The 25133-nt window shown below is 34.5% G+C and overlaps 2 protein-coding genes across 2 annotated transcripts in view; one reads left to right on the plus strand and one right to left on the minus strand.

The window, feature by feature from the left end:
- Positions 1 to 21027, plus strand: part of adcy2a (adenylate cyclase 2a) — a 114510-nt gene extending 93483 nt beyond the window's left edge. Inside the window, exons 17-25 of the mRNA XM_088929476.1 lie at positions 4704 to 4823; positions 5745 to 5929; positions 9845 to 9929; positions 12160 to 12318; positions 16969 to 17115; positions 17731 to 17838; positions 19806 to 19920; positions 20074 to 20198; positions 20569 to 21027. Coding sequence (XP_088785602.1) covers positions 4704 to 4823; positions 5745 to 5929; positions 9845 to 9929; positions 12160 to 12318; positions 16969 to 17115; positions 17731 to 17838; positions 19806 to 19920; positions 20074 to 20198; positions 20569 to 20721 — 1197 coding nt within the window. The 3' untranslated portion in view covers positions 20722 to 21027. The remainder of the gene's footprint in view (positions 1 to 4703; positions 4824 to 5744; positions 5930 to 9844; positions 9930 to 12159; positions 12319 to 16968; positions 17116 to 17730; positions 17839 to 19805; positions 19921 to 20073; positions 20199 to 20568) is intronic.
- Positions 21028 to 22394: 1367 nt separating this feature from the next.
- On the minus strand, positions 22395 to 23821 carry cfap90 (cilia and flagella associated protein 90). Its single transcript, XM_088929032.1, has 3 exons — positions 23633 to 23821; positions 23233 to 23349; positions 22395 to 22574 (listed from the first exon to the last, which is right to left on the minus strand). Exons 1-3 carry the CDS (start codon positions 23747 to 23749, stop codon positions 22395 to 22397), a joined length of 414 nt encoding a protein of 137 aa, XP_088785158.1. The 5' UTR covers positions 23750 to 23821.
- Between the last annotated feature and the right edge of the window lie 1312 nt (positions 23822 to 25133).

Here is a 25133-nt window from a genome sequence, read left to right on the forward strand (position 1 = left end):
GATAGCAACATGGTAGTATTTCTGCATTGTGCACCACAAAAATATATAATGAATATATATGATTTATTTAAAATCTCTGTTCACCATATATCTACCAGAACTAGATCAGACATACACTTTTTTAATGTTGTGGATGCTAGACACTGGACATTCATCTCCTTCGGTCTGTCAAATACAGTATATGATTCATGACTGTATTCATTTCTGAACCAAAAATATCAAAGCCAGTGAGGTACAACAGGGATTTAGTCAGGAGAATAAAAACTGGTTCAAGCATCATAAGGGTATAAGCTAAAACAAAATTCATTTTTTTCCTGAAAAATAGTTTTTGAAAATTGCCAGTTTCCCTAAGATAATGCTGACTGACCCCAATGTAGAAATGAAAAAACCAAGACCCCTTTTATTTGGTTCTCTTCTGAATAAATGCCAGCTTGCAGATCTGAACATCTTATTCTTTCAAATTAGAGAACTGTCATTACTGTATCATATTTATGTGTTCATTTCTCTTTTAGAAATTCTAAAACGCTGTGGAGAATTTACTCTTCATATGCTCCAAGATTAAACAAATACATTACTAATTGTAATTGCACATTAGAATGCAAATTCACTGTTAAAGCAGAATTAATATATTCAATAAACAAAGAATACATAGGAGCTGCAAAATAAAAATAAGAAGGCAAGATTACAGCAGTAAAATGCTTAATCTTGGACTTGAGAAATATCAATATTGAAATTGACATGCCTAATGACTGGTCCCTTACTCAGTCTGGCGGAGTTCCTACTAGAGAAATGACTGCATCAATCTGTTTTTTTCAAACCATCAAGAGAGAGCTTGTCCAGCACAGGTTTACAATTTCAGAAAAGCAGACTATAAAGGACTTAGACATTTTAGGAGACGTAGAATGGGATGTGATGTATGCGGAATCAGCAGAGAATGGAAGGTAAAGGGATTATGTTTACATACTGTATAAATGCCAGAAAAAAAGTGATCCAAATGGTTTCTAAGAGAAATATAAAGAGAAAAGCCAATGAAACATATTCTGTATATATGAATTATAAACACACATAAGATACTGCACTAGAATGTCTAAGAGACCGAGATGATAATTGCAATGGAGACTAAATTAAAGATTTTTCAGTATTTCAGCAGAAAAGGACAGTAAAGGATGAAGTGAAGTGTCTCAGGAATAATAATAGGAAACAAGATGAAATGATGAAAGGGAGATACAGTTGTAACCCAATAAGACCACAGTCAATTTCCACCTGGAATGATGTCCCCTCAAACATTTTGTAATATCTCTGGAAGTTTATATAGTAGAAGCCTGTTTTATGGCTTAAATAAATGTTTCACTCAGGTGATCACTGAGGAAGAAATACACAACAGTCCTTATCCTGAAGAAGTTTTCTCTCTCTATATTTTTATTATACTTCTTTTATATTTATATTATACTTTTTTATTTTATAGCTTAGTTAATTAAGAAAAAAATTCTCATTTACAATGGCAACCTGGAGAGTCATTTACAGTAGAGTGTTTGCTGAAGCAATCTGACTGAAGTATCTTGCTCAAGGGTCTTAAATAATAGCAGCAAAGAAGACTCAGAAATGATAGAGGTATTAGATGCATTTTAGATAAACAAATCTCAAGGCCCCAAGTATTATATCCGCATCAATCTGAAATTCAGTTTGAGAGATCTGAAATCAATCTTAGCCCATGTCTTGTTAAAAAGAACATTAATGATGTACAGTAGTTTGCTGAAAAAGCCAATACTATCTTCTTTCAAATTTATCTACCAGCACCCAGCAAGTTAGATGGGACAATTGTCATTTTCTTGTTTTTGAACCCTACTTTCTTATGATTCAGATTGTCTACATTAGGGGGGAAAGATTAAATCACAGAGATTCTTTTTAAATCTAGCAAAATCTTAGCTCCCTCAGCAATGACCAATAATGATTCAGGGAAATATCGGTATGGCTTATTTTCAGCCGGGGAACATTCAACCACAGCAGACCTCACAATATACAGTACCAGATACTGAAATATCTAGGCTGCTTGTTACAATCTTAGTAGCCATTTTCCAGTATCATACTGTATAAGAGCATTCAGTATTGACGAGAATCCATTATGTTGGCTCATATTTGATGTTATCCTGATTTTGTTCACCCAATATTCATTGTTTTCCTGGCTAATTCTGCTTATGTACAAAGGAAACAATATTCAGATCTAATGGATTTAAGTTAGTTTTCAGTTTGAAATATTATACTCTCTGTTATTGCAAATTATACAAGGATATTACAAGGAGAATTAATAATTATCTATTAAAGGGGATTCTTCCTCTCATTACATCCACTGCTTAAATGCTAAACATAATAATACAACATCATAATCACTGTCTCCAAACACTTTCTCTTCCATCAAGTCTGTCAAGGTCAGTGCAGCATAACTGGTGAATAATACTCCATCACACTCTCTGATGCAACATCAGATTACCTCTGACCCACAGAAGACACTGTTTGCCAAAATTCTGCTCCTGATCACTTTCTGTACTAGCAGCTCATTTTCATGCAGATGGCTGCAATTGTCCAAGTGATTGTCTTCCTAGAATTCCTCATGCTATAGCCACTGCAGTCTGAAAAGAACTGATGTGACTGTCCTGAGCCAGCATGGTGGTACCCTCTGCCTTTCAGGACATTGTCTCTTGCAGAGAATTTTTGGTTTTATGTGGACTAGTTTGCTAGTAAAACATCTCACACTCTGGGCAACCTATTTTTACAGACAGGTAAAATAGGTGGGCTTTAATAAGTATCTTTAATAGTTTTATTCTATTTGTTCTGTTATACCTTTCCAGATACCCAAAATAAGAATCCTTTTCTGACATTTATTTGGTTATGCTTCAGCACTGTAAACTTAATACCATGTTTGGTCATCTATTATAAAGTTTTGTACAACTACAAGGTTTTGTGCTGAAGACGGAAATAAGAAGTTACCATTGCCTTGGAAAAAAAAAGCTTTGCTGTCTATACCTGAAACATAGGTACATTCAATTCCTCAGTATTCCCATACAGTATGTCTTGTAACAGCTTTTCAGAATTGTGTACAAAGCCAAGTCTGATTCAGAGCACAAGCTAAATAAAGATCTGTCTGTGAATGGGTCTCTTTTTTGACCTGACTGTCTGACAGACACTCAGTGTCTCTGGTTAAAATTCTAAATACAATCTTCCCCTGTAGGTGTATGGCATTCATGTTTCACATGCCACCATCTGTCACTCATAATGAGTAGAAAAACAACTGATTTTTTTAAATGAATTTCTTGCTCACTACTTCAGTTTTGTGTGGATTTGACAGCTGACTGGAAAATCTGAAAGCAAAATTAAAATTGTAAGAAACAGCAAAATCTAGGTTAGCCAGGTTAACTTTTTTTTCTGTACATTCAGTACTGTAAATACTCGAAGGTTATATCTCTTGTTCATACTTAAATCATTGTTTTTCTAAAGCAGTTTTCATAAAAAGATCACCCCTAAACAAAACCATGAAAAGATGTAAATACATAAATGAAAATCAAAGAAAAATACATTGAAATTAAAGAAATGTTAAAGAAAAGTAATATACAAATTATCTTTTCACCAGTTCATAATTTCAGCAGGTTTGGCATTAGAAGAGGAGCACAGAGCTAAAGGCTTCAGAATTTGGGAGTAATACAAAAATAAATATCCTATAAAAGTTCTTGCTATGTCCAAAAAATATAGTAATGAAAGCTTATTTCAGAGGGTTGTGGCACAAACAATAGCAGTGTTGCCTTCACTCTAGACACAAGGTATGATTGGGGAGAAACCTGAAAACTGCAACCATAACAGGACACCCTTGGAGATTTTTAAGTTAAGAACTTATCTGCTCAACGGTGCCCCCACCCCTGTTTATAGACATTCTTGGGGGTCTGGTAGCTACACATACAATAGCTACACATACAGAACATTACATCATTATATCATGTAGATTTCTAGAAGGCTTCTTTAAGATCATAGACAATTAATTACTTAATTAAACAGGGTAGGAATTCAGGGAAATGTGAGTGCTTGCATTGAGAATTGCTTATTAAATGCAAAACAAGATACAGATAAGGGGTGAATACTCAAATTGACGTGATTTACTGTAATTAGTGGAGTACTGCCAGGGTCTATTACAGGTTCTAGACCCCTATTCTAGATTTCAGAATAGTTAGTACTCTTGTCAGGTTTGCAGTTTACTAAAATAGAACGATTAGCAAACACTTTAGAAATTAAATTGAAAAACATTTAGATAAAAGTCAATACTGGGTAAACACCTGGCACATTATGTTTAACCTAAAGAAGTGCAGAGTTTTGCATTCAGTTAGTAAAACCAACCTAAAACAAAATGTGAAACACTGAACTAAAAGAGACTACTATAGGAATTACTATAGAACACAATTCAATTATTAAACGTGTGTTTCACAAATTCACACTACTCATAATATCAGTTGTCTTTGCCAATCAGAATTTAATAGTGTATTTTTTTCCAAAGAAAAAACTTTTAATAGGTTTACACATGTTCATGTTAAGATTGCAATATTTTGGCTCTCTTTCTTTACAACTGCAGCATTTATCATTTAATGTATCATTTCAGATCAGCATTTATTTTGTAGCTTTCTAGACTAATTTTTATTTTTTCTTTTATTTTTCATTACCAGTTCTTCTTAGAGGACAATGTTTCAACTTCAGTTCCCATGTTTAACACCTCAAATGAAACTTTGTATTACTCCAATGGCCAAGCACTGCGAGTCATAGAGAAGAACAACTTCTATCTTCCAGTAAGTAATCCTGGTTGATTTTTGTGTAGTGGAAGGGAACAGTTCCTTCATATTTGTACAGTGTACATCCTCATGCTGCTCACTTATCAGTGAGATGATGAAAGTTAGTTCATGGATGCCCAATTCACCAGACTTGAGCCCCATTAAATATTTGTGGGATGAGCTGGGACAACATGGACTACTAGGACTCAGAGACCAGTAAACAGGCACTTGTTTGTCCAGGCTCCATAAAAAGAATGCAACAGGATTCCAGACACAATATCACCTGAAATCTGATGCAAAGTAAATTTTGCACATGCTTAGTTTGTATTGCTTCCAAGAGTGGCATAATATAAAAGTCATAGGTCCCTTCCATTGTACAGTATAGGTATTTGAGTACCACAAAAAAATATTTTTTTAAAAAAAGTTTGTTTTACAGTTTGCATAAAGCTTGTGACATTAACAGTATAGCTACTTTTGTAAAGTCAGTGGAATCCTATTGTTATTGTATTCAAATTGTCAACTAATATCTGTGAAAATATTATATTGAGAAATGAGAATTCACATCTAACCTGGAATTATTGGAAATAATACCTTAGTATTACGTATTCCACAAAATTAAGAGTGTAACAAGATGGCTCAGTTGTCTCTTGTTGCCAGACTATAGCAACAGGTGAGCAACTGTTCTGTTTTTTAGTAAATTCCTAACTACTTAGGATCAAGTTTAGACAATTTAAATATCTTTCTTATTAACTCAGGGAACACTAAAAAATGTGAGTGAAAGTCCTGCAATGTATGTGAATTAATCTGTTGTCCCTTCTAGAAAAACACAAAACAGGATAAATAACAAATAAAAACTGTAGAGTCAAATATTTTAAAACCGTAGTAAAATGTGTAGTGTGTCTGGAGTCATTAACATTATACTTATATTTTTCCCGTTAGTATTTCATATACAGCTGCATTCTTGGTCTGATATCCTGTTCGGTGTTCCTGAGAATAAACTATGAGCTGAAGATGATAATCATGCTGGCAGCAGTGGTTGGCTACAATGTCATCATCCTTCAAACTCATGCTTCTGTGTTAGATGAATATAGCAAGTTCCTGTATAAAACGGAGATATTGGAAAGGTAGGACATACTTATATTATTTTTGATATAGTAATAGTAGTTTTTGAGGAGCTATCTACACTTGGTCTTTGGATGAGTAAAATATCTATAATAGAAAAAATAAGGTACTTTTTACCATATAAAGTCTTACACTGGTGTAAAATCCAGGTTCATTCTTTTCCTTTATAGTCACCATTTGTTTTTGTAGAGCTACAACACAATTACGAGATGCTACTATCATGCATTAATGATACAACACATTCATGATGTCAGTGTGTCATGATGATGAGATTGTGAAAGAAGGTCACTGTAGCTCTCTTATAATGGCAGCTGCAACAACAAAAACCAAAATACCATCAACAAAATACATAATTTGCAAGTAGTTTGGGTCAACAGGTTACATGAATATGGCATTTCCGTCTTAGATTTGCACCTTAAACTGTAATGCCATGGGAGGTGGGGTCTGCCATTTTCCGCTACATTTTAGTTTTTAGTTGTGTTCACTAAGATGGCAGCAGAACAATGCCAGTCCTCAAAATGGCGGCATAGCATATTAACTGGAACACGAGACAGGTGTGCGCTGTGTTCCAGGCTATATAAGCCAAGTACAGAGCAGTGAGAGACAAAAGAGAAATCTACTGAAAAAACACCTACAGGAAGAGATGTTGCCGGAGAGAAAGAAAGCTCACTACACTGAAGTCTCTGGGCATTATTGTGAGTAAACACATTTTTCAACCAGTTTGGCTGAATATACAGAGGCTAAGGAAAGGAAGAATACTGTGTCTGGAGATGCTGAAAAAGAAACCAGCAGCAGACAATCCTGTACCTTATAAAGAAGAGAAAACAAAAGCAAACACAAACTTTTCCTATCGGGAAAGAGTGAAAAGATGGAACCACAACATTTAAAAAAACACTCTGGACCAGATGTTTTGGGAAATACGTTTCATTTAGGTTTTCTGAAGATATATGGTGTAGCAAACTATTTTTTGAGGACAATATATTGGGGGCAGGTTAGCCACCCCTGATATATAGTTAGGGAAGTACCCTAAGTTAGTTCCTCCTAAAGTAATCCAGGTATTATTTAGCTTGTTTTATTTTTGCATGTCTTATTTATTTAATGATGTTGCTGTTTACTTTAACTTGGTGTTCTGAGTATGTCTATATCTTGGGTCCTGTCTATCCCAGAGCCTATTAGATGACCTCTCTCACCGTGGCATCACTATGCACACATAGATATCACCTATGCACCCTCTCTGTAGCATAGATTTGGATACATTTCAGTCATGGAGTTAGCTGTGCTTATTTTACATTGCAGCTAACCATTCATCCATCTTCTAAGTGGTTTATCCAATTCAGAGTCGCAGGGGAGCTGGAGCCTGTCCTGTCTTGCAACAGTTACACTCTGGACAGTACCCCCGTCCATCGCCAAGCAGACAGACACAAACAAAAATATGCACACACTCACACCAGGGCCATTTTACCCAGAAACCAAGGTTACTGGCTTCTGTATACCCAACAAAAATGTCTGGAGACGATAAGGTGAGAGCTATTAATCCAATAAAACATTAAACTAATCAAATAGATTTCACTATGATTGGAACATTGGTTAATTACCAAGGGTGATCTGGTGAAAAAAACAAACTCGGTAAATTAATTCATTACTTCATTAATTCAAAGGCAAACATATTACAAAAATAAACAGGAATGATAACTTACTTATACTGAATACACTGACTTGTTAACTGCAACTAGTCTTACTTGTTTTCCCAAACTTTATTCAGTGTTGTTGTTAGTATTTTTCTTATTGGAGCACTAAGCAATCTGAACTTTCTTTATTTGCCTTACAGCAGGTAATGGTTGCCTGTAGCTTTCCTAAAGCTATACAATGCAATTAAATGCTTATTACACTAATAATGTAATAAGCATTTAATTGCATGTGTTATTGTATTGTATACAGTATTCGTTTTTATATACTTTTATAGTGAATGTATGCTGTACCCCAACACCCCCAAAATATTAAGGGGATTTTTCATACTTATATGCACACAATATAATAGCTGCTGTGCATTAAATAATTTCTAAAATTGTATTAGAAATCTAACAAATACTGCTGATATTTCACGATTGAGACTCCATTGAGTGTACTAACAGAAATACTGTGCTATCTGGGGGTGTTTTGTGCTTAATATTAGGCAGAGTTCCATTACTTCCATAACTTGATAGTCCCTTGAATCCTTTGTATCACTAAGATACAAACAAACTGTTGTCCACATTATGTTCATATATCCTCAGGGCCTCATTTCTCATTAATATGCCTTGTGAGGTACAAGTGACATACTGTAAACTGAGCACTTTAGGGTATTTCATTGTTGGGGTTCTATGTCTATCCTGGGGACTGTGGGTTTTAATTGAGATCCCAGCAAACAATAAATTTCCCAAATTCTCTTTATTGCTGATGGGTTAATGGGGGTTCATGTATTATTGTTGTAGATGCAATATTATTTTTCTTATTGGCGAAAGAAAAGTACAGGGGTTATGAGTATTTTTCTTGGGTTTGGAAATTATTTTCTGTTCTCTATACTCATTCTAATTGAAATCATTTGGCATAAATTTGCAACAGTGGTGATGAGTAATAGTATCGGGTACTTTTCTAGATATACTTTTTAAATAAATATTATTTTAACAGCAATAATACTGAAACGGGGAATAGGTTGTGAGGGTTTAGTTAAGCATTCACACCAAAGTCCACTGTTTACATTACGGTTAGGTAAGAGAGCAGGGAATCTGTTAAAGTAATTCAAAAGGGCAGTCAGCCCAATGTTTTGTTCAGGGAAATTTTAGAAGATGTTCTTTGAAGACTCACGACAAACAGATTTTTTTTGTCAGCATAAGAAGCATTTAAAGGTAGTCATAGAAAAATAAACATTAAAATATAAAAGATACACATATGACTGTTGACTTAAATGTTTAAGGTAAAATACACCGGTATCAAAGTGAAAAGGTTATGCTTTGCATTGGAAGCGTACACCTTAAAGGAAATTCAACAGTAATGAAAAGAATTGGTCTAGATTTAACCTGAACCACTGTGACTGTTTGATATTTACTGCTCAAATCTTTCAGCTTAGGCATCATACAGCCTGCCCTTTATGTTTTATTAGATGCTGCAAGCAAGCCCCACTACCTGGTAAAGGATCATTTTCTAACGAGCCAGTTTAGATGTTCAAAAATCTTTTCTGAGGATTTCACCTATAAAGGAATCTTTAGTTGCTCAGACCCCTTTACAGCTAATACTAATATTCCTCAAGAATAAGTCACAGTTCTAAATGCCCACCTTTAGCGTGGCAGATGGCTTTGCACCTAAAACTTTAAGCCAAAAGTCTAATTCCCTTTTTGGCACAGTGATTATAACCCCTCTCAGTCGATTCAGGTTGGCCGGGTATGATCATTACCGTCCCGACCCTGCTCCCCTTGTTAACACTTTATAACATTTTATCGGAGCAAGCTGTCAAAAACCTAAACACTCCCTAAACACTTTAGCTTTTCTTAGGTTTATTTTTGGTTCTCACTTTTAAAAATAATCATAAGGGTCTTACAAGAGACAACGTCGCACTGCTTCGAGAGCACAGAGAGCTGGTATTTCCAGGTGCGATCAAGTCCGTGATTTCCTAGTGGCAAAGCAACCTGCCCCCGTGACTCAGCCCTGTCTCTGACATACAGTATGCTCTGCTTGCAGTCAACATAACATGCATAAAACTGTAACACTTCACTTCCCAAAACCATTTTTAGTGTACATTGTTGTTTTCTGTGAATAAATTAAATAGAGTTGTCTGTCTTGGTAAGTTTTTTTAATTTCCTGATTCCAGTAACACATAATGATTTAAATTTAATGTGGTCCGTAATCCCTGCCTATAATATATAACTATATTTTCTTTCCAGGCCTGGGGTTCTTAAAGACCTAAAGACAATGGGGTCCGTCTCTCTTTTTATCTTCTTCATTACACTCCTTGTGTTGGCTAGGCAGGTGAGATATTGTTTTAATGACTTAACTGGCACATTTATGTATATAACATTTAGTATGGTGTATATGGTATAGTGCACTCAATTTCAAGTCAAATGTTTTCACTTATGTCCTTCTGCAAATAGATAAAAAAAATATAATAACAAAATCTGAGAGCTAGAGAAGTAGCCTAATTTCTTTTCTATTCTTTGTACTGATGACATTTTATTTCCATTTCATTTCATCATACTGTGAGAATTTAACATCTCCCACTGAGAGGTATAATTTGAAATGCTGAAAATAAAAAGAATGAATGTTGCTGTAATAGTACAAAAAAGTGCTTTATGTTCTGATTAATTGTGAGTGCTGTTTTTTTATTAATTGTATCAGTAATTTGAAGAAAGTGATTCATGATGTGAATCTCTTCATGTGTAGGGAACTTTTGTTAAAATCTAATCACATCTTTGGTTTGGTTTTCTGAAAGTCTCTTAAAAAAGAAGCTTGCAGAAACAAGTACAGTTCTATTTTTTATTTATTCTTGAGAAAGAGCCCTAAAAAGGCCCCTAAAAACAAACACCATTTTCTGAAATGCAATTCATAAAGCTGTTTGCATGAGTTTGATGATGTGGTTCCTGTTTTACATTCACTGTATAGGCTTCATAGCATAATCAATCTTTTTCTTTCAGAGCCAGATAAGTGCAGAATAGGATTCCCTAGAGACTTAATGCCAGCTTTTACAGTAAAGAAACATCAGGAGGCATTTATAAAGAAGTGTTTGCAAAGTCACAGTTGTTTTCTTATTATCTTTATTTTTACACTGGAAATATTTAGTGGTCAGGCTGGACAGTGAGGAATTTTATTATTTGGGTCAGACTTCATACTATACAGTTCCATAGCAAAAATCCAAATTCCAGTTTAGATTTAGTGGAAGTTTTTCTCATAACACAGTTACTGGTCAATTTTATTTTAGAACTCAGCAGAATAGCTGAACACCTTCACATGTGTCCATATAAATAGTTATAGCATTAAAATATTTACGGGACTAATATCCTGTCTCAATATACAGTATACTGACCTAGACCAAACGTTTTGAGTTGGAAAACAGACTAAAAGAGAAAATGAAGAGTATTAAAACATGGTTATTAGGACCCACAGTCCCAGTGAAGTGAACCAATAGTTGTCTCTATCTTACTACAATGCAATGTAATTCAATTATAATAATCTCCAGTAACCGTGGTAAAAATAAAAACTTTGATTTGGGCCAGATCACTGTATATCAAAGTCAGCCTTTAAATAGTGAGTTCTGCTGGTAACAATAATGATAATTAAATTACACAAACAGAATGTAGGAGGAATTGTGGAAAAAAAAACAAGAAAATGCATCATAAGCTACAACCATGCTACATGTTGCTAACCACAGTGAATTTAGAACATTCTAATTTAAATTAAAATATCAGGACCTTTTTAATACATGAACCATTATTAAACTCAATATAATCCATCCATGCTTAGCAATGAGAAGCCTCAAAGTCACTTCTGAGAGTCATGAATTAATTATGAATCACATTAGTCATAGCTCCATTGGCTATAGTATTAAGAGTCAGTGCTGAGTAAACGGTACAATTTTACAATGATAATAATTTAAAACCCATTAATCCCTCTTCTTAAATTAACATTGTATTTAAATTGTGCTACACTAGCCTGCCTGAATTACCCTAGGTTCTATAACGAATAATGTTAATTCATTTTTATATTTAAATTTTGTTATTACTTTAGACAGAAATGTATCTTTGTATATTATTTGAACTTTTTTAAAATTGTTAACACACCTTATCCACATAAAAAAATTAAGACATGTCTTGTACTTAGGTTTTATTATTTAAATAACATTGTTTCAAAGTTCTGTCTCAAATTAATATTCATCACTTGTATAAATGATCAATATCAGTAAATTCTTTCATTTTAAAATGTAAAATTATTCAAAAACTAAGTGATTATATGTAATCATGTTATTTCTGCTTAATAAAGCAAACATTTACTGTAAATATCTTTTAATAAATATCGATACTTGGAAAGAAAAAAACTGAAATATTTGAATATATTTAATGTAAATGTAAAGTAACACCACTAATGAGGAGTGTTGGACTGTTTGGAGATGAGAGGATGAGTGAGTGTGTTCATGATGTTTTGTCATTTAACGCAGCAAGGTGCTCAGATGCCTACTGTTTTTTACCTCTGTGTCCTCTTGTAACAGAATGAATATTACTGTAGGTTAGACTTCCTCTGGAAGAACAAATTCAAAAAGGAATGCGAGGAGATCGAGACCATGGAGAACCTGAACCGGGTGCTTCTGGAAAACGTCCTCCCCGCCCATGTTGCTGAGCATTTCTTGGCTCGAAACTGGAAAAATGAGGTAAAAACTAATCCGTAGAATCAGAGATTACATAATAACACTGAATTAAATTATTATATCTATTTAAAGATAGAACATTTACATATCTGTGTTTCAAATCTCAGAAACCAATTAAATGATATTAAAACAGAAATTGACAGATTTGTTTAGTATGTGATAAGTGGTTTTTTTTACCTATTTATTTTCTTTTGTGAGCAGTTCTATTATTGCAATAGTGAAATTACAGTCCATGGTAGATTTTCTAAACGTCTAGTTTATTTCTATATGACTGAGTTTTGTTGATTGTCACTGTGAAAATAGTAAATGGGGGATTTTATAAGCTACAATAAAATGGAACCCCTTTCCATAAGAACTAGAGACTACTGCATTAAAAACACCATTTCGTGAGTGATCTGAAATCTAACATACAGTATTACAATGGGTTATGTTAAATAGCCATGGCTAGAATTTATGAGGTTCTGTTGCCAAACTGGCTGAATACCTCCAGGTTTGCGTGCAGCTGAGTCTGTCTAGGGATCTTCAGTCTGTTGCACAGCAGAACTCATTGTGGTTTGCCAGGTGTCTACAGACCTTCACTGCTATCATCAGTGAGACCTACAGATGCAGCCATTCAAAGTGCGCGTCACAGACACGTACCGCAGGTGACGTCGCTCAGTATGACGCAAGATGACGCGTGGCACCGCAGTACGTGATTGGTTGACCGACAGGGGCACTCGTGGTCCGTTGGTCTGTCGTAGAAAGACTTACAGTAAAAACGTCTTTGCTGTGCCCGTTGTAGATATTGAATTTTACCACTGAAGGGAAATCTTAGTAGCTGAGCATAAAAAGAATAGGAGCATACTGTAACGCGTGTGAAGGCCATAAACGATATTAATTTTGGAACATAAACATACAGTATATACTGTAGCTGGTCTTGGTACTTTAAAGAAAAAAATACACACCAGTATTCCATTTCTCCCTAAACATTTTAAGCTTTGAAGTCTTTAACTAACATGATACCGGAGTCAACAAGCATACTTTTAGAATTTGATTAAAAGGGAATATAATATGGAATCGCGTATCTAAAGAATTTAATAACGGTATTCGTGTGCTGCGACAGGGCTGTGTAGGGCTTTTTCGCCTGCCTGTTCATGCGAGCTGTCTTCTAGCCGACTGGTCTAGGTGCGTGACTAGCAACTGGGAGGTTGTGTGATCGAATCCAGCTGGTGCCGGACTTTTCTTTTAACAAACATTTCTTCGAAAAAATAGAATAGCGATATTATGGACAATAAATTGACTTTTATATTTCAAAATATCGCAACATGAACGATATTTGCGATATTTTGAACATATCTTCCCTTCTGACAGCGGTTCCTCCTTCTATTGTGTGTGTGTGTGCAACAGAGTAAATTTTTATAGAGAAATGGAGGCTGGACAGTATGCGTTACAATATAAACATTTATATTGATTTAAATCGTGTTCTGATTTAAATCGCAAACGCGTGTTTAATTATGTGTTTTTTAATCATAATCAGGCTAATGCATTTCTACATTTTCTGTATGAACCAGCTTAGAGGTTCATACAGAAAGACAGCTTGTGTTTAAATTGAGTGTAAGGTAATTTATGCTTCTAAAGTCATGGTCAGCATTTATTATTGTACTGTGCTGTAAACTTTTTCTGTGCCTAGTCACATTATTTTATAGCGTTTTTATTGCGTTATTAAATCCGGTGGCGCTGTGTGTTAGAGTAGTTTCCTGACTCCCTTGTCACATGGTCTGTGATTGAATCCCATAGAACTATGACTTTATTTTTTAACAAACATTTCTTTGAAAAAATGAAACGTTTCCCTTGGTCAGAGATTAAATAAAACCTCACTCGCACCAAACAAATTTATATTTCTAAATATCACAAAATACGTTCATTGTCTTCCAATCGAGTCGAGTTGACATTGGAAGCCTGCCACACCCGGACTGTTAAACCAACGCATTAGCACGTCAAAGCCCATCGAGGGTATTGAGCCAGTATTGCCTTTAGTATTCCCCCCTCTCCCCTCAATTCAATTCAATTCAAGGTGTTTTATTTGCATGACAGATGGGTACAAGCAGTGTTGGGTATGTATATTGTAACGCTTACGGCAGACAGGCACTGTGTAAGAGCCGGCGCACCAGAGCAGCACACCGAGGGAGCGTCTGCATTTCTAACTTAGTTTTTAAAATTAGTCAAGCAATATGAAGCATCTCCTTTTACTTAGTGCCTGAGCATAAAAAGAATAGGAGCATACTGCAACGCGTGTGAAGTCCATAAACGATATTAATTTTGGAACTTAAACATACAGTATATGGCTGGTCTCGGTACTTTAAAGAAAACATACACACCAGTATTCCATTTCTCCTAAACATTTTAAGCATCGAAGTCTTTAACTAACGCGATACCGGAGTCAACAAGCATACTTTTAGAATTTGATTAAAAGGGAATATAATATGGAATCGCGTATCTCAAGAAATTAATAACGATATAATTATATTCATGTTGCAAAAGAACTGCAACGGACATAAAAACTCCCTTGCTTTTAACAGAGCGTTCCATAATTTCTAACTACGAAAATGCCAGGTGAAAGGATTTGTAAACATATTTTGTTAAAGCAAGTCAGAACCCATTCAGAGCCTACATTACATTTTAGCGTTTCATTCTGAGCAGAAGACCCTCACACCTGAAGAAGGGGGAGGTGTTTTTCGCTGGAAATCTCGCCTGCTTCTACTTTACAACCGGAGTGCTGGCTGTGACGAATTAAACCGGTATTACAGGTTACAATCACAGACCATGTGACATGGGAGTCAGGAAACTAACACAGCGCCACCAGATTTGATAACGCTATGAAAACGCTATAAAATAATGTGACTAGGCACAGAACAAGTTTACAGCACAGTACAAAAATGCTGACCATGACTTTAGAAGCATAAATTGCCTTACACTCAATTTAAACACAAGCTGTCTTTAGCCCTCTAAGGTGGTTCATACAGAAATGTAGAGATCCAGGCTCAGAACACACAGCTTCATTAGCGAATACATATGCAGGACAACTAGAGAAGACGTTTTACAGAGGATGGATTTTTAGAAACATCCCATCAGTGACATCACTGAAGTCAACTCCTAGGTACTGTAACTGTCGTGTGGATAGTTTCACAAGAATCAGACAAAGGTTTAAGCATCGCTTGTTCTAGATAAAACTGCAAAAAAAAACAACAACCCATAATGTACTTCTTTGCGGCTCTGTTTGCCCAAATCATATATTCACAACGTGAAATCTAGAAAATAATATTACGTAACCAAAATCCGCAATATGGAAACAGAACCTGTGTAATTGTTGATAGATGATGTACTCGTAACATTTTTTCAAGACGAACTACTGTACAACATTTAAAAAATGACTTGTATGTACTTGATATCTCTAATCAATCCACGGGTCCCAGCACGAAACGAAAGTAAAACGCATACCGTTTCGCGCTTCTTATTAGTTGCTCAAAAGTAATTTGACCGTATGAAATGCATAATATAAACCTAGAAACATATACGTGAGTAGTACTTAAGCACTGTAGTATCGGTGTTAAGACATACCTCTCAAATACTGTAAATCAAGTTAAAAATATCTCAAGATTCTGGTCATAATGAAACCATGTTTCGTGTATGTTTTCTTTAAAGTACCGAGACCAGCCATATACTGTATGTTTATGTTCCAAAATTAATATCGTTTATGGCCTTCACACGCGTTGCAGTATGCTCCTATTGTTTTTATGCTCAGCTACTAAGATTTCCCTTCAGTGGTAAAATTAGATATGAATATTCAATACTTAAACGGGCACAGTTAAGACATTAAATATACATATACATACTGTATACAGTACAGTTTGCATACGGTAATATGTTTATGTCCCTAAATCAATCTCTTTTATGAGCATGTGAAAGGCATGGTGAATCACTGTACTTTGCATGATTGGAAAAAAATGCGTGATTGCGAAATGCTGTGGCGTTACTTTTACAAAGACGGTCAATGAAAAAAAGAATGTGGACCAGGGCAATACTTTGAGTTTACAGCTTGTCCAAGGTCATTTATTATTAATACTATTATTAATATCTTCGTTAAAGACTTTGATGGCTACAGCTCAAACATGAGAGGTTGAGCTTTATTAGCTCCACCTTGCGGAAATTCCGGATACTATTATTTTGCTAGCGGTATTTACCGGTAACTCGCGGTATTTACCGGTAGCTTGCGGTAGACTGCGTACAGCATACCGGAAAATAATGCGGTATCGCCCGCGCATTTTGAATGGCTGCATCTGTACATTGCTTTCTCACTGGAAGCTTACGTGGCTGTTGGGTTCTTGGGGCATGTATAGAGGCAGAGGTCCTGCCAATGTGTTTCAGGAAGATGTGCATTTTGTGAAGATGTTCATATCTTTTCTGTGCTAGTAAAAAAGATGGTAATGAAAACATGTTGGTAATTGACAATTCCAATGTGGAAGTTAATCACTGAATAATAATTGACAATTCCAGTATATATATATAAAATAAATACAGTACTGTAGTACTCCAGGCTATTTAGAACTGTAGTGGTTTGGTGTTGCATTTTTTTGTAGTTAAGTAAAGGCCTATTTATTATGCATTTGTTCCCAGGACTTATATCATCAGTCCTATGACTTAGTCTGCGTCATGTTTGCCTCGATCCCAGACTTTAAAGAATTCTATACGGAATCTGATGTCAATAAAGAAGGACTGGAGTGCCTGAGACTGCTTAATGAGATTATTGCAGATTTTGATGAGGTATTACATATTAATGTCTCAATTTGTTGTTTCACAAATTATATGAATTATCTAAAAAAATCACAATTTGTATTATCCAAAACATAAATTATAGTAACCTTTCTATTTTGGAATTAATTTTAACCATTGACATTCTATAATGAATTGCATCTTTCAAGTTTACAGTAAAAACATGTATTTGTGTGTATTTGATTTGTTTTTGTTTTTTACTTTTTTAACTTATACCGGTGTTTGTTTGTGTGTTACACTAACTATTGTTTTGATTTTTGAGCTCAAGTGTAAAATAATCAGTTGGAAATAAAAAAAAATGTATTTACTCCTGCACTGCAACCCACAAATGACTGTATTTTAAAATACTACAAAAGAATACTCAAGTATCACCAACATGTGCTGTTGATATCGAGACAGAATGTAATAATTCACTCGGAAAACTCAACAGCCGTGGCAGAAGCAACCATTCAGTCCTGATCTTCTGTCAGGAGAGAAAACATTAAGGCTGTTAAAACTAGAATATAAATTCTCTGCAGAACATCAGACAGGAAGAATAAACAGCACTGTCAACATTATCAGACCATAGTGCTGTATTTGATTACATTCTAAATGGCTTTCTAACAGTTGCTATCTAAGCCGAAGTTCAGTGGAGTGGAAAAAATCAAGACGATAGGCAGTACCTATATGGCAGCAACAGGACTGAATGCAACTCCAGGACAAGAATACACACAGGTATAGTACATTTTTTGAAAGAGGAATGGATTTTTATCTCAATAACCATCATTTACACTGGATCTTTGTCTGTTAGCCTGCAATTACTTCTCATCATGACTGCACTTTCAAACACAGCTGTGGTTAATGCTTATATAGACCTTTTGTGCTATCAAATCTATATTTTGAATGTCACTTAACTACCTTTTATGCATTAACTGTCCTTATTAAAATTATTTTTTATGGTGAAACTGTGAATTGTAAAATTGAGAAATCTATCTCTTAATTCTCCCATTCCCTTACCAGCCCTCAGATGCAAAGGATGAGTAATTTCAACTATAGATTTAAATAAACAGAACCTGTGATGTTAAGCACTTATTATAAAACCTTTGGAAAATGTATTATACTGAATTAAAGTTTAAATTTTAAGTTAAGTTTAGCTTGCAAAGCCAAAAATAAATTCTTGCTCCTGTCCCTTGAGGCAGTAATCTGCACATTACAAATCAATATCATTAGCAATTTTCTTTGTGAAGGGCCTTTTCTTAAGACTTTTGGTAATTATGTTTTCATAGCGAGAAAAGGTTAAAATTATTTAATACAGGAATAACTGTACATTTTTCAATTAAAAAAATCTGTGAAAGATGTAAAAGTATAATGAAAGTGGTTGTCCATTAATGCTTAATTATTCATTTCATATAGATATTTTGTTAATATCTCTAATCTTGACTTATTCTTTTGTGCTGAAGGTTTTTACCTTCATAATGGAGGTTCTATAGTGAACTCAGACAAATATAACTAATTATATATTGGATGTAAATATATATTATAAAGATAAAAGGGCATCTTATTTAAGAAAAGATAATATTAGAAAAGTAACACAGCACCAAAGAGAATGTTATATTTTTACACTGTGTATGGGAAGAATGCTTTATTCTTGAATTTACTAAATCCGTAAATAATCATATATCAATCAAATAAACATCGTCCCAGCTGTATATTGGATAAATCTTCATCCTCATTTTAACCTCAAAGATCAGTGAATTATTCAAATTATAGTGGGAATGAAAACTGCACGGTTTAGTTGAAATAGATTTAAAAACAATGAAAGAGGCTGAAACAGTTACATTGCATAGAAAGCCAGAACCTTCTAGTATCATCATGAGTAAAATTTTAACTGCAAGAAGGATAAATCACATTGCTCCTGGCATAATCTCATGCTACATTCTGGAAAACAACAAACTTATTGGACTCAGTCATATGTTTTGTATACCTACTGTATATTATTGTGAAAATTACTTTGAATTTAATGACAATACACTGATACAACAGCATGGATATATACTGAGCATCAAAAGCATTACCATTTTTGTGCATGTGTGTTTTCAGAACATTAAATTTATTTTAGATATTGATCAAATGGTTGGCATCATTTCGATTAACATTTGAGCATTCATGATTCGATTAACATTTGATCATTCACTTCAGTGACTGAGACTTTTGCTTATGCACTAAATTACCTCATCAGTGGTAGATCTGATTTGGCACAGGTGATGTGATGTAACCTGTTGAATGTCAAACATGCTGAAAATCATGAAAGAATAGTACCAAATGAAACCAATATTCCCCATTTATTAAGAGAATAATGCTCATACTACAGCTTTATATATCATATATATGTTTGTTATTAAAGTTTCTCCTCCCTGTGTGCTATCACTTTTTAATCAATATGTTTCTATAAAGAGGTTCTTGTGAAAAAAAATGCTTAAACATTTATGAACAATCCAGCATTTTTTTATTTTGTTTTATTTCAAGAATACCAAGCTTCAATTACCAATCACAGAGAACCTACGAAAAACAAAGAGAAATTCCAGTGATTCACTTCTTAATAGCTGTGGAAACAGTACATTTATAATAAGTAACTATGTATAACCAATCATAACATACCAATAATTGCCAAGTAAATGTCAAACTGTTTCTTTCATTTTCAGGAACACGACAGGCAGTATATGCATATTGGTACAGTGGTGGAGTTTGCCTTTGCACTGGTGGGAAAGCTTGATGTGATTAATAGACATTCCTTCAATGATTTCAAGCTCAGAGTAGGTAGGTGTATAGTTAGAAAACTGTTCTCAAATATATAGTCAACTTAGGCTTCCTTCTATTTTGTGTTTATGCTGAAAAAGATGCCTTATTGAAGCTTCAATCTGCTGGTGCTGTTTTTTAATGTGGCAATTTGTCCTTTCCACTCCATGATAGGGATAAACCACGGGCCTGTGATTGCTGGAGTGATTGGCGCTCAGAAGCCACAGTACGATATATGGGGGAACACAGTGAATGTGGCCAGCAGAATGGATAGCACTGGGGTGCTTGGAAAAATACAGGTAACTAATGTTATGCTTACAGTTTAATGGCATCACAGAACACTCTTAATTCATTTTTTCTGTCATGACTTTGTATAGGTTTCAAGGGCAACTTTAATACTATCTTAAATGTATGTATGCAGTTACACTAGTTGTATTGCCTTTTTTCAGATTGCTTCAGCTTTGTCTAGTGCCATACTTTAATTTTTAATTTCACTTGCATGAATATGTCAATGCATTTTAAGATCATGTAACTACAGGAGGTGGTAAGCATCCCACAGGTAAGTACTTCACAGTGTTTCTGGATGGTCGACTTTAAAATGGGACTATTATTGACATAATAACATTTTAAATGAAGTTTTATCATTGTTGCAAATATTTTCCCCCAAAGGTTACAGAAGAGACAAGCAAGATCTTACAAACCCTAGGATACATGTGCACGTGCCGGGGGATAATCAACGTTAAGGGAAAAGGGGAGCTAAAAACCTACTTTGTTCATACAGAAATGCCCAGATCACTTTCACAAGGTAATGTAATGCCTTGAACAGTACAATCTGACTGCATATCAGGCCATCTGCTTAGCCCTGTCAGGGGCTGATAACATCAAAACCACAGTATCTGTATATAGTTCAGTTTTGTCCTTAGATGCACGAATCTTGGATGTACTTACAAGTGGTTCTGTTTCTTTCTCACAAGCAGTGGCATACCCTGAGAGTACTCTGGATTTGCAGAGAGTGTAATTATACAAAGCCAGGAACAGTTTTGTAAAAAAGAAAAAAAAGAAAAAATGTGTTTTAATGTTTTATGCCATTGTTTTGTAAAACTTATTCATTAAAATTTGTATGTATTTGAACCTTTCTGAACTTTATCTCTTGAAAAAAATCTGGGATGAGGGGAAAATTTGCTATTTTTTTTATGCTAAGTACAGGATATTCATGTCATAAATATACCCAAACATAAAAGTATTCACAGATTAAATAACCTGGAAAAGACAGTGTTATTTAACAGTTAATAAAAAGTTAGATTTAACAACGTAATATTAACAGTTCTTATCTGTTTTCAGATTGTCATATATAATTGAAGATAACACTGTGGTAAGGCCATCATTGAAAAGATTTATTTTTATTTCTGGTGAATTATCTTAAAATACTCTCTGTTGGCTTGTAAACATAATTTAAACTGTGATGTTTAAAGGAAAATATTAAGACAATCTAATTTTATGAATGATACACTTCCAGGCATGAGTGAATTTAGATTTAATCTGAAACTAATCATGGTCACAAGATGCATTTTTAAGTGTCAGATAAAAAGAAATAATTATATACATTATTTATAGACATCATGTCTTTTTGGAAAGGCCAACAGGCTGCAAATTCACGGTGTACTACAGCAACATGTCTCTCACAGAAACACCAAGTCACAGTACGTTTTGTCTTGGATTAACTGGGCTACAACAGTCATAAAATACAATATCTTAAAGTAACTAAAACATTCATACATCTACACTGTCCCTAGAATGTGAACAATGAGCTATGTTGTGCAGTTCAAACAGAAGTGTAATTATCTGTGAAAGGCACAATTGTTGAACATTTTAGATTTTTATTCATATTCTTCTGGCATGTTTGAAATACAAGAAATAGAGCGGTGCTTAACATTTTGATGTTCTACTTTGTTTTTTTCCAGTGAGTATCACTTAAAATATAAATAATCTGAACAAAATATCTAAAATAAATACTCATAAATATTTTTGACTGAAATTTTGTTTTAAAATGTGTAAATTCCAAATAATAATTTGGATGCTCTTCTAAAATATTGCCTTTATTCTTCCTTAGTATATAAGTGTCTTTAGGTTAATTTACCTTTTTATAAAAAACAAAACTTCAATACAACTGGTTAATATGATTAAATTGTTTCTGCTCTGAAAAGGTGGCACGAGCATATACATACTGTAGTTAGTGGTGGCTAATGCTCCATCTGAAAATATCAAATGAACTAACGTAAGTTGAGAATGATTGCAGTATAAAGATAACAAAGACAACTCTGAATTAACATTTATGTAATTGGTTTTTTTGACATTCAACATTTTTGTTCCATTCATTAAGACAATACCAAGTTACATTATTCACCAGATGTTATATTTAAAGTGTTTGGAGAGATTATCTGATACAATCATGAGTTCATGCTTTTCTGAGACATCCTGAGCCAGTTGGGAAGATTTTATGCAGGAGTAACAGACCCGTAACCCTCTTCAACAGAACGATGGATTCCATTTTTTCTGAAAAATTCAGAGCGGATGTGTCCAACTCGCACATACTGCCGTCCTGGCTTAAATATCTCAAGAGGCAAACGTCTTCCATATTCCGAAGAGGACAAAACCGGTACAGATCTTGATGTTTCCTGAAAAATGAGCACTAAGCTGTTATTTCTACAAGCTAAAATTTGGGCAGTTGATATGGTCAGGTTTTTGAAAATCTGCCTTACAGTTTCACTGCGATACCTGCTGATAAAGTACCAGCCAATGCTGATCTTCCCCTTGACTGCTGTATCCTTGTAATCTCTACTCATCAAATTCAGAAGATGGAAGGAGAACTTTTGGTGATACTGGCTTTTGAAGGTATTGTTCTATTCTACAGTTGACAGTATCCTGCTTTAATAGTTTCTAATCCACTTCTGTGTTGGACTGCTTTGCATTTTTCTCTTCTTTAGGACACATTTTTCCATGTGGAAATCTTTTGTTAATGGATATTCTGTAAGCATAATTCATTACAAATCTCAGAATTTAAAAAATTACGTTTCAGACTGTCTCATAATTCAAGTTTAACTCTAGTAGGGAATCTGTGTATGGCACACAAAGCAATTATCAACGCTGTACAATAAAATAATATTTTGTTCAACTTATTATAAAGATGTCAGTTTCAGGATACACTTCAATTAACAAACATGATCAGCGTTTAATATAGTTATACAGTGGCTATAAAACTTAGTTTAGCATGGAAGTTGATCAGATATACGTGTATAGAGTGGATAGAAAACATTTCATAGCTTTAACACGTACCTCCTGGTGCATGTCCAGCCCCCGGCTCTTGGCGTGTTCGCGGTCATCTCTGTGTAGCTTCTCGTTATAGCCTTCAGTGCGCCGAAACAAGCAATCATATGTAAAGATTTCCCGGTCCTGTTGTTGAAGAATAATAATGAAGGGTGCTTCTCATAAGTCTTAAATATTAGCATTTGTCAGTTTTTAATCATTCGATAAAATAAAGATATCGATTATATCAGAAACACTTCAATAACTTTAATCAAATTATAATCTGATGCAACGAAGCATTTTTAAAACCTTTTTAAGGGAGATTCAATAGTTTAAGTTTTATATCATTTAGGCTACATAACATTAATTACTAATCAAACTCTACACTACTTCTCAACGTGAAAAATGCGGATTGAAATGCACTTTTTACCTCCGTTTTAGTATTGAAATAAGTAAGCTCCTTTGGATCAGTTCTTCTCGGCGGGATGTAGCTAAATGCAGATAAGGAAGAAAGGGTTGCGGGACAGTCTTTTGATGTTGTTTCCATTTTATTTTCTTTTTAACTACGTTGTCTTGTCCCTCCAAGATTCCAGAAAAACTCGCAGTCACGCACCAAAGAAACAAGCTCCCCGCGTCCTTGGTTGCTAGGAAACGAGACAAATTGGATACCACGTTGCAAGCTGGAGGAGTCTTTCACCAGCTGAAGATTGACAAGCTTAGCTTTTCGCCCCACTGTTTGATTACTTAAAAAATAAAACAAAGATTCAATGGAGGGACAATAAGTAACATTACTGCTTTGCAGATTTCGAAAGGGAAAGACGAATCTTTTTAAAGCGCTCAAATTAGTCCCCTATCTCAATGACGTTAACGATTCGTAGTGGGCAGATAGGTCCCCCAAAGACGAGGCAAGGAAAAGTAAATCAGTTTCAGCGACCGATTTATTATTTTTTAATTTCTTTTAATTGCGTGCGCCCTGTCAGGATGTACTCTACTGTATCTCCCTGAGCCTGGGAGTTAAGCTTAGACAAAAGACCGAGACATACGTTTTTAAGCTTGAAATAGTAAAATGGGTCCAACTCAAAATACGTTTAAGCATCCAATATTTGAATTACATTACTTCATTATTTACTGTGCTCAGAACTAGAAAGATAAATTTTCTGTTTGGTGTGACCAGCCAATTTTGTAGTAGAGGACTTTGAACAAATACTGTCATTGCTTCTTTCCTCTGAACATATGTACTGTAAGTGCTACTGTACGGTACCGTCTGTGCCATGTGATTTGTGCAAATGACCCTAGTCCTTGAGTTATGGGTTTTTGTTTTCCATATTGAGGTCGTTCTTTAATTTAAGATTAATATAATGCCTTGTGGGAACCTGTTTAACTTTTTTCTCAAGATGTTTGTAATATAATTTTCATCCTCTGCAAGTACCCCATTATTAACTCATTATTTACCAACATGCTATAATTTTTTACCTCATGCTTTTCTTTTTTTTCTAAACTAGAATTTAAAAAATACTTTCATTTTTGGCTTCAAGGGCTAAACTTTTTCCAAGCTTTTGCATTTTAGTGGTCTTTTGTATTGGTCTGATGAAATTATACTGGAGCCACAAGCACTGATAAAGAATTAAGTTAAAACAGATTAACAGAATTCTTTACCTCAACATAACCCAATAATGTCATTTATATTAATTCTATTTACAGAAATGTAATGGCGCAGACGAAGCAATTTAATATTTCAGTAAAGGTTTTGCATTTTTTCTCATGGTGACATTGACACTAAATGTGTCTAATAGTTCTATGGACATTTTGTGGTTCCTTATTTTTGGAGATGATGGTACTTTCTTGCATTTGTATAGTATGTATGAGATGACACTGACTGCCAAGACAACATGGCTAAAAATTATATTTTTACAAAAAGGGTAATGAAATTA

Source organism: Atractosteus spatula, chromosome 12 (genome assembly GCF_055471065.1).
Source record: "Atractosteus spatula isolate fAtrSpa1 chromosome 12, fAtrSpa1.hap1, whole genome shotgun sequence".
Classification (NCBI taxonomy): domain Eukaryota; kingdom Metazoa; phylum Chordata; class Actinopteri; order Semionotiformes; family Lepisosteidae; genus Atractosteus; species Atractosteus spatula.

What these genes read in the sequence shown, in the direction of transcription:
- cfap90 (XM_088929032.1), bottom strand. Translation starts at nt 23,749, where the DNA reads ATGGAAACAACATCAAAAGACTGTCCCGCAACCCTTTCTTCCTTATCT. An exon ending in ATTTCAATACTAAAACGGAG is followed by an intron (nt 23,350 to 23,632) that starts GTAAAAAGTGCA and finishes CTTCAACAACAG; the next exon opens with GACCGGGAAATCTTTACATA. An exon ending in GGCTGGACATGCACCAGGAG is followed by an intron (nt 22,575 to 23,232) that starts GTACGTGTTAAA and finishes CTCATTTTTCAG; the next exon opens with GAAACATCAAGATCTGTACC.